General features: G+C 32.9%; 1 protein-coding gene across 1 annotated transcript in view; it reads left to right on the top strand.

The window, feature by feature from the left end:
• LOC137655472 (piggyBac transposable element-derived protein 3-like) overlaps nucleotides 1-629 on the top strand; it is a 670-nt gene extending 41 nt beyond the window's left edge. Inside the window, exons 1-2 of the mRNA XM_068389368.1 lie at nucleotides 1-94; nucleotides 264-629. The exon at nucleotides 1-94 is cut by the window's left edge and continues 41 nt beyond it. Of these exons, the coding sequence (XP_068245469.1) occupies nucleotides 1-94; nucleotides 264-629 (460 nt within the window). The remainder of the gene's footprint in view (nucleotides 95-263) is intronic.
• Nucleotides 630-10,000: the final 9,371 nt, after the last annotated feature.

Below are 10,000 nucleotides of genomic sequence, written 5' to 3' on the forward strand. Positions count from 1 at the left end.
TTCTGGAAGCATTAGGAGAGATACATTTGATGAAATTCTTATAAGTCTTCCTTTTGCTGACAACATAAATATGACCGACGACCGATTTTGTAAGGTAATAGTTATATTTCTTTTTATACTATAAACTCATATTAGGGTTTTGATGACTTATCACGTAAATAAGGTATGTCTATTTATTTCTCTTTTTTTGTATGATATACTGAAGAGCTGAAATATATTGACCAATAATAGCTTATGTTTATTATGGCATTCTAAATTTTCAGGTATGTCCACTTTTCCAGGACCTCAATAATGTCAGCAATCTTCAGTTTCAACAAGAATTCCATAGCATGGATGAAGTTATGATCCTTTATTATGGAAAATACGGGACTAATCAGTTTATAACAGGCAAGTCATTAAGATTTGGTTTCAAAGTTTGGGCTGCATGTACTTCAGACGGATCTCTTCTCTATTGTGAACCCTATTACGGGTATGACACTTTAATCCCTGATATAGGACTGGGCCAAGGTCCAAATGTCGCAGTAAAGATGTCTAGTAAGATCAATTTACAGGCTGGCCAGCATGCAAGGTTTGACAATATCTTCACCTCATTACCATTGGTAGAAAATTTAGTAAATCGAGGAATATGAGGTACTAGCACACTAAGACAGGATCGTCTTCATGGTGCCCCACTGAAGGAAAAGAAGGAAATGGAGATGAAAAAAATATCGTGGGTACATGGCAGAAGCATTTACTAGTAGCACATCAGTTGTAAAATGGAAGGACAATAAGGTAGTTACTGTGACCTCAAACAAAGTAAGAATGCTTCTAGTACAAAAAAACAGGACGATGGAGCAAACTTGAGAAAAAACATATTGAGGTTGATATACCCAATTCCATCAGGTTTATAATAAACAGATAGGTGGTGATGATATATTTGATCAACAAGTGTCGGCCTATAGAATTCGAATTCTTTCAAAAAAAAAAAAAAAAAAAAAAAAAAATGGTGGTGGCCAATCTTTGCTTGGAGCATCAATGCTCAAGTTGTCAATTCATGGATGCTTTACTGTAAACTGGGAAATATAATCCCTTTGCTATACCTCATCCGACATATTGTAATTGCTATACTGAAGCAACATGGTGCTCTTCGTACATCTTCTGGCCCTAAAAGACTGTCTTCTGGAATTGCAAAGGATTCCGTGCAGTATAATGGTGAGCAGCACTGGACGAAGAAAGGAGACCAGCGTCACTCAAGATACCGCGAATGTTCTCGACGCAGAAAATACATTTGCAATATGTGTTTTGTACCTCTTCATCCAGAATGCATGAAGACCTATCATAAAATATCTCAGTCGTGTATAATGAACAACAGACTAAAATAATTTGAAGCTATATAGGGATAACCTTTGTTATACAAAACACATCACACATGTACAAGAAAAATAGAGCAGTGGGGATATGAAACTCATGCAATATGTTTAAGTATTTTTTCTTTTTTATTAAGCATTAGTAAGAATTTGAAGTTTTTGTGGTGACGGGTATGATTAGTGATGATAGTTACTAGAGATAATGAAGTTATGTTTGAAATACTTAGGTTTAATGTAAAATTAGATTGTATGTCTAAAATAAGATTTTGTGCATTCAAAGTGGCAAGTGGCAGTAAGATCGGCTATATGATTGATTTTTTTATGTACTATAATTCAGAATGGATTTGCAGTTCTTTTCATAAAAGACATGATTAGTAATGATACTTACTAAATATAATAAAGGAACGCTTAGAATACTTATGTTTGTTAAAAAAAGAAAAAAAAACCTATACGTTATGTCTAGAATGAAAATATTTTGTTCATGCAAGTGCGAAGTGACAGCAAATGCTGCCATCAAATAAATTTTACTTAAGAAAGGAATTTTTTTATGGTGATGATTTTTTGTTGATAGTAGACCCAAATAAAGTATTTTCTGCAAATATGGTGTTTTTAAAACCAATAAATAATTCTCGTCCCTAATGGGTTAAGTTTCTGATGAATAGACTAAAAACAAGGATATGTATTCCTAATCTATATATATATATATATATATATATATATATATATATATATATATATATATATATATATATATATATATATATATATATATATATATATATATATATATTCCTATTTGTAAAATTGAAATTTAGTTATCTAGAATTTAATAATGTCATAAATATAGGAATAAGATATACTGACGTAGTGATACAAATTATGAACAAATATGTGGTAAAATTTACAATCGAATTCCATCCTATATTCCCGTATGCATTACCGCTCTGAATGGTTGACTGTTCGCTCAATAGATGGAGCCATTCGTTTCGCAAGGGAGTATCTGGCATCTTTTAATTGCAAACTCATTTGAGTGATATTAGGCTCAGCCTTCCTATCTTCCCTTAGTATACAATCTTTGGTTGTAATCGCCTCCCTAGTTTCCCTTGAAATTGAGCTACCCTGGTTTTCTTTAAAAAGATATTTCTAAATTTTCATGGGTGTAATGAAGAGGTGCTGTATAAGGGACCGTCTGGTTATATATAGGAAAATGAGAAAGTCCTTAGAACAGTAAACTACACAAAATATAACTTCTCAAGTCATGAAATAATTATATATATATATATATATATATATATATATATATATATATATATATATATATATTTATATATATATATACAGTATATATATATATATATATATATATATATATATATATATATATATATATATATATATATATATATATATATATATATATATATATATATATATATATATATATATATATATATATATATATATATATATATATATATATGATTTTTAACTCGACCATCAGCGTTAGTATCTCAGTGGTGTGGTATTATTGTTAGACTATTTTTTTCTTTTTTATCTCAAAAATGTATTTTATTCTTGTGAGGGTTGGCTTTGATGACTGTAAAACATCTGCTCTATTCATTCTTACATTCAGTTTTCAACTTTTGAATGGAGTCTAAACCTTCCTTGCATGAAATCTGCCACAGTTGCCAGATTTAAAACCTTCTGAACACAGTGGCCCATTCACTTCTACTATTTGATTTTTGTAGCATTCTGGAAACATCCCTGCAAGCGATCTACTGAACTGAGTTTTGAGTTCTGCTGTCTCAATAGTTTCTTGTAGTATCTGCTAATTTCCCATCCTTGCTCGTTAAGGAGTGGGAGGGGGCCTTATGGTTAGGGAACCCTGTAAGTCTACTCGCTGAGTCATCATCAGCCTTTGATCAACCTTCTCTGGTCCTAGCTGAGATGGGAAGGGGACTTAGACGCTGATCATATGTACAGTATATATGGCTAGTCTCTGGGTCCTTATTCTGCTAGAGCAGTATCATTGGCCCTTGCCTTTGCCATACATGAAAGGCCCTTTAACTTTTATATCGCTCTGTTCTCTTCACGGGCCAAACTGTCTAAAATTTTCTACTTTACCCTTTTTCCTTCGCTTACCCTCTTCAGCTTCTTGGCTTCTCCACATGTTACATCTCTAGAATTCTTCTAATGTATATTGGACAAATAGATTTTCTGGATGGTTTATTTATTTCTTATTAATATTCAACAGCCATAATTCTGCTGCAAATGTATATTCATATTACTTATCAGTCTCCAAACTGAACGTGATAAATATTTAAGTGTAAAATCCACAGGAAACAAGAAAGTGAATGACCACATACCAGGCGCTTTCGTGTGTTGCGTAAAGTTCTTCAAGATACAAAGTGAATTAGAAAATAAGATCATATATATATATATATATATATATATATATATATATATATATATATATATATATATATATATATATATATATATATATATGAAACCTGACAAAACTGAAATGAAAGCCCCAAACAAGCAAAGTATCATCAAAATTATCAATTTATGTAAGTAATATTTGTGAAAAATAACAAACGACTGTCGTTATATCACAAAATGCTAAAAATGTACCAATAATTGAACTAAATATTTACATAGTGCTAACTTACAACTTCATGAACAAGATACGTGTCTAGATTGAAAAGACTAAAGCTAATATTTGAAATTTCATTATTAGAATATCTAATAAAATCTGATTTAATAATATTTCTCTTTAACAGGTTTTTGAAAAATACAATGTCCGAGGAGTTTTCCCGGTCAAAATAGTGGTTAAAATCAATCATGGGGGCAAACAGAGCAATAGGCATTTGTCCTGTCTCAACTGCATAACGATTTTGTTTGTTTCGGTTATCAAGCAATTTCCCAGTTTGGCACAAATATTTATTGCCACACCTAGTACATGGGATTATATAAATAGAGACATCATTATACTATGGATAAATAGTTATTAAGATATTCCTTACTATTCCTGAACTGCAACATCATTTACTTGGAATATTTTCAATAAGTCTTTGACATTTGAAAAAATTACATAATATGTGGTGCCAGCACATTTTCATCCTTAAAAGGCTTCGTATTCTTATAGGAATAAAATATATTTATAGCTTTTAGTAGAAACTTGTCAATCAGAACTTTAGGGTATTTCAATTTAGTTCCTATATCATTGATTGTACCAAATTATACTCTATAAATTCCGTATTGCAAATACCCAAAGCCCCTGAAAAAATACACATGAAAAAAAAAAATGGATATTTTTACACTGGTTTGATGATTTGAATAACAGTGAATAGGTGAGCATATATTAGTAGGTTTCCTGTAAATATAAAAAGCAAAGTCTTCAGCCTTTTTATACACCAAAACGTCTAAAAAAGGCAATTTACAATTATTTTCTTCTTCAAAAGTGAATTTCATGGAATATACTAAATCATATAACTTTTCCAAAAATATATATTGAAATTTTCGTACGTAGGACAAATACAAAAAAAAATTGTCAACAAAACGGAACCAAAAAACTCCTTGGGAAAAATCCCGGGTAACAGCTTTACTTTGAAAAATTCCATGTAAAGATTATTGAGTACTGGGGATAGGGGATTACCTTTTGCCATTCAGAAATTTTTAAGGTAATACTTCCCATTAAAAATAAATCTACAATATTTAGCACATAATTTTACTAATTCAATAATTTGTTAAGAGATACAGGTAAAACATGCTTTCCTAATTCGTCAGATAAAAATATCAATAATCGTCAACTGGAACCTTCGTTAACAAGGACGTTACATCGAAACATGTCATATTACCTTTATATATGCGATTAAAATATATTTCCTTCGATAGGAAAGAGGACTTTTACTAACGATTTAGACAGTTTATAAGAAACACTTCCAACTGAACTGATATTTGTGCTGACAGTGTTATTAATCTTGTGAGCTTTGTTAAGACCGTACATGTACGGTAATGTGGCCCATTGGGAAGAAATCTGTTTAATAAATACATCATATTTTTTCAAGATGAACTTTGATTTCTTATTGAAATTAATACTAATGGTTCTAAGGGATCCCCACGTATTTCAGATTTAGTTTCATTATCTGACAACATATCATCAATCTTTCCCACGTACCAAACTTCATCCATTATTACAAAAAAATTAGACTTATCGGAATTCTTAGAATGATAATGACCCACATAGGATTATTAAAGAAAAATAAATTGATAGTCTACACAAATTGGGAAGGTTATGGGATATGAAAGTTAAAGTAATGCCAGTAATCATCCTATTATTCGGGGTTACTAAATAATTGAAAAGGAACCTTGAGAAAGTAGGAGTCGATATAATCCTAGGACTCGTGCAGAAAAAGTGTTACAGGAAACAGTATACACATTGAAGAAAGCTGGATGCAATTCAGAACAGGAAACTTTAATACCATCGCCTGTAAAGAGCATGAAAAAAAAGAAAAAATAGTAATAAAATAATGATAAACTGTATACATCTCTTGTAATAGATTACAATATATATATATATATATATATATATATATATATATATATATATATATATATATATATATATATATATATATATATATATATATATATATATATATATATATATATATATAAATCTTTCAACGCTTCTGGTTTATATTGTAAAACCAACTTTTGCTCTTTTTGTTTTTCGTGCAAAGAAATAACTGTAGTGGTACAGGTAGTAATTTTGAGCTTTCTTTCCTAAATCGAAAACATTTTTTTTTTTTTTTTTTTTTTTTTTTTTTTTAATGAAAATGCTCCAATATTGCTATTGGCTAAACTATTCCAGTATAAATCTCCGAGGAAAAGGCCACGAATATGAAAGCATCAACATAACTCTTCACAATAAGGAATTGAGATGATCACAAAAACGTATTGCTATTCAAGACTTCTTCAGCAACTCATTTCTTTCTTTCATACTAGCAATCATCATCGTACTTCAATGGCTTCACGTGAAACGGAGATACAGATTTAGGGTTAGATTTGCAGAGAAATGTTCTCTCTTAAAAGAGAGAATTCTCCTATGACGAATGTGTATTGGCTGAATGTTTTTCGACCAATTCTCTTTTCCTCTTCTTTGCTACTGAAGGGATGAGAGGGAAGGTTAATGAAATCTAGATTTTTCTTTTGTCTCCTCTTTTTCGTAGTTTCGATCTCCTTAGTTCAATATCTTTATCACTATATTTCCATTTTGAGATGTAACAATTGTTAATTTTTCTTTTTATTTTTCTAAGGAAAGGATTTATACCAACTAGGAATTTTCTAATTGACTAGGAGAGTTATAAGCATTTGTGTGCGAATATGTCTGTGTTTTTGTGTCTGTATGTATACAGCATATTCATATATGCGCATACTCCCATAAATACATACGTACTTACATAAAAACAAATAAAAACTTTCACAAATTAAATGATCAGGATAACTTTTTAAAGTTTTATATTTTAAGTAATGTGAGTGTTGGCCTTGAAAATTAGACATGACATTAAGCAGTTTAAGCAGCGCTTAGTAACTAAAATTTCCTATTGCATTAGGAAGTTGGATTTAACCCTCTAATCAGTTGTGTAACAAACGAAAAATTGAGCGGAAATAGGAAAAAAATAAAACCACGTTGATAAACAGATAATTTTCTCTGCCTCCTTCACTGTGGACACAGCTTGAGGACCACAGATCTTAGGAGAAATGGTTTTATGAAGCTCGGAAAGGATAGAAATACTTGTTTACATATCCGTGATTCCTTTTCACGAAAAAAAGAAAAAGAAAAAAAAAACAGATAACACATATTCGAAATTAACAGCAAAATGTCTTCTTAATATTGGTATTGATCAATGTTTGCAGCCAAATAATTCTTTATCCAGTGGCTCCTTACGTGATAAATCATTACAGGGCGTGACACTTTTGCCGGTCATTAAGGAGTGAAAGAAGTAGATAACAATAAAGTGTGTTTTTTCAAACGATTTGAAGTTCAGTATGTTTAGCGTAGCAAGAAAAGCCGATCTATAAAATAAATAAATAAATAAATAAATAAAACTGTGCACCTGATTAGAGCTATCTATTGCAAACGCATCATACTAACTAGAGAAAAAAAGCTCTACGAGATTTCGGTACTTCAGAATGTTCATATGTTACTATATAAGTTATCTTACAATTATTTTATTATTATTCATCTAGTAATTTTCCACATATTAATACTATATCGATTGATCATTAGACCACTTATGATGTTTTTCATATGTGTATAGCTTCTTGCTTGTTCATTTGCAAAGTCTAAAGATAAGGTTAGGATTAAATAAAAAAAACAATATGGCATATAAGAATTTTTTTTTTGATTTACTAGACATAATTAGTGAGAAAAAAACTTTGGCCCCTGATTCATTTTATAATTTTATAGAATATATTAGTACCGAAACCTAACTTTATAAAATTTAGCCAGCATTAAAATTTAAAAGAAGAGATAGCACTGATTTCAAATAATGGCAACAAATTCATAATTTATTCATTGCAAAAATGAAACCTATATGTAACCATTAAAATTTTTAAATGAACTCAAGAAATATGTAAGTAGCATTTATAATACCCACCAAAATCAAACTATTTTCAGAAATGAAGAAAAGGAAGACGAGTATAGCAATTTAGAATCATGTATAGAAATAATATCGATAATCAAACTACAGTTAGAAGTGCTGTTGCAAAAGGATACTGTTGGTGTGCAGGAAGAGATACATCATGGTTTCGTAAATCTTTTTGTATATGTCGCTTTGGTAGGGGATTATAAGTCTGGCGGAAAGGAGTTAATTTTCCCATAGTGTGATGTAGGCAGTGGAGATTGTCGGAGGAGGTTGCAGACAGAGAAATATCAGAAAGGACAATCAATGCGCTGACATATACTATTTCAGCTGCTGAGGCATTCAGGGAGTCCATAGGAATTGTCCTTAATTCCAGGAGGTCCAAGTGAAGCTTAGTAAAGGAGCTGGATTCATAGCAGAGGAGCATCAAAGTTGGTCTGAGTGTGCGATGAAAACGTTCAAACACTCTGTTGACTGAATAGCTGTAGGAGATTGGCTAATGATTCCCACTGTTAAAAGGGGAAAGTGGTACCCTTGTCAGAATTAATTTGCGCGAGGATATCAAATCTCACTATCCACCATGAGAGTAAGGCTGATGAACATGAAACAGATGTTGCAGTTAGCATGGGGATGGCCTTGGGCCAAAGACTGGAATGGCCAATGATGGTAAATGGGTAACAGTATCCTTGTGATGTTAGAAGGAACCTACTATGTCGATGTTAATGTGGACACAATGGTTCTGAGGTTAAGGAGAGGGGCCCAATCGGGATCTCGTAAGGCGATGTACTGCTGAAGCTTGGCATAAAGTCTAGTTGTGCACCAAATCCATAGCACCCTTAGTAATGGCGTGCAAATGAACTTTGTCTTCAGTAGCTTTGGAGTAGATCGGCTCGAGGAATGTGAAAGGTCATGGATGAAATCAAACAAATGACGGTGCATGAGGGCAGGTATTCATGATCGTGTCCTACCAGTATTGGTGTCACAGAGGAGGGTGGCGATGGAGTTATTGAGGACAACATCTTCCCAACAGAGGGCTGTGCAAGATGTCCTATATACTTGGTACTTCAGATCTTTTTCTTAGGCTTGTGGCATGGTGTTATAATCTAATCCCAGGAGAATGGCTGCTAGTGCGTTTCTTGACATGCTATTATCAACGGGATTCATTTTTTTCCAGGGACGTGTTGATGGGTGCAGTTATATTCAGCCACAGCAGAGAGATTCTGGTTTTGATTGACAAACCAGGCATAGGACTGTCGAGTGAAGGTCTGTACCAAAGGCATATAGTCAATCTGAATGGCAAAGAGCACACCGTCTAAGAACTGGCGAAAGTGATGGATAGCCAAAAACACCACTACTAATTGAAGGTGAAAGGTTGAGTTGTCAGATTCTGCCTTGGACAGCTTCCTACCAACGAAGGCTAATTGGTGGGGAGAGCAATTGACTGCCCTGTTCTAGCACTGCACCACTAGTGACACAGTAGTATAAGAGGAGAGAAAGCAAGGGGTATGCCACAGGGGAAAAGTGAGAGCAGGAGCAGTTCATAGGTCATTCTTTGCATTACATAAGGGCACTTCCTGAAAGGGAACCTACTTCAGGTCTCTTGGCTTGCCCTTGAGGGAGGCATAGCTGTGGGCACGATGTGCAGTTATGGCGGGCAGGAACCAGTGATAAAAGTTTATAATACCCAATAATTCTTGCAGAAATTTAATGGTCGAGGACAAGTGAAAGTTCTGATGAGCTAATACCTTCTGGGGGGATGGGTGGCGGGGGGAGGTTTGAAAGCATGTTGTGCCCTAAAAACAATACCTCGTTTGGGCAAAGGTACACTAGTCATACCGGAGTACAAGGCTGTTCTGTTATAAGCCGTTGAGAGTACTTCATAGGTGTAAAGTTGTGTTTTGAGAAAAAAAAAAAAAAACACGAGTATGTTGTGCACGTGGAAAATTCAGAAGAGGAGTTCTCTAAGTTGACATCTATGAGGCATTGAAAAGTGGCCTCAGC

Source organism: Palaemon carinicauda, chromosome 16, assembly GCF_036898095.1.
Source record: "Palaemon carinicauda isolate YSFRI2023 chromosome 16, ASM3689809v2, whole genome shotgun sequence".
Classification (NCBI taxonomy): Eukaryota; Metazoa; Arthropoda; class Malacostraca; order Decapoda; family Palaemonidae; genus Palaemon; species Palaemon carinicauda.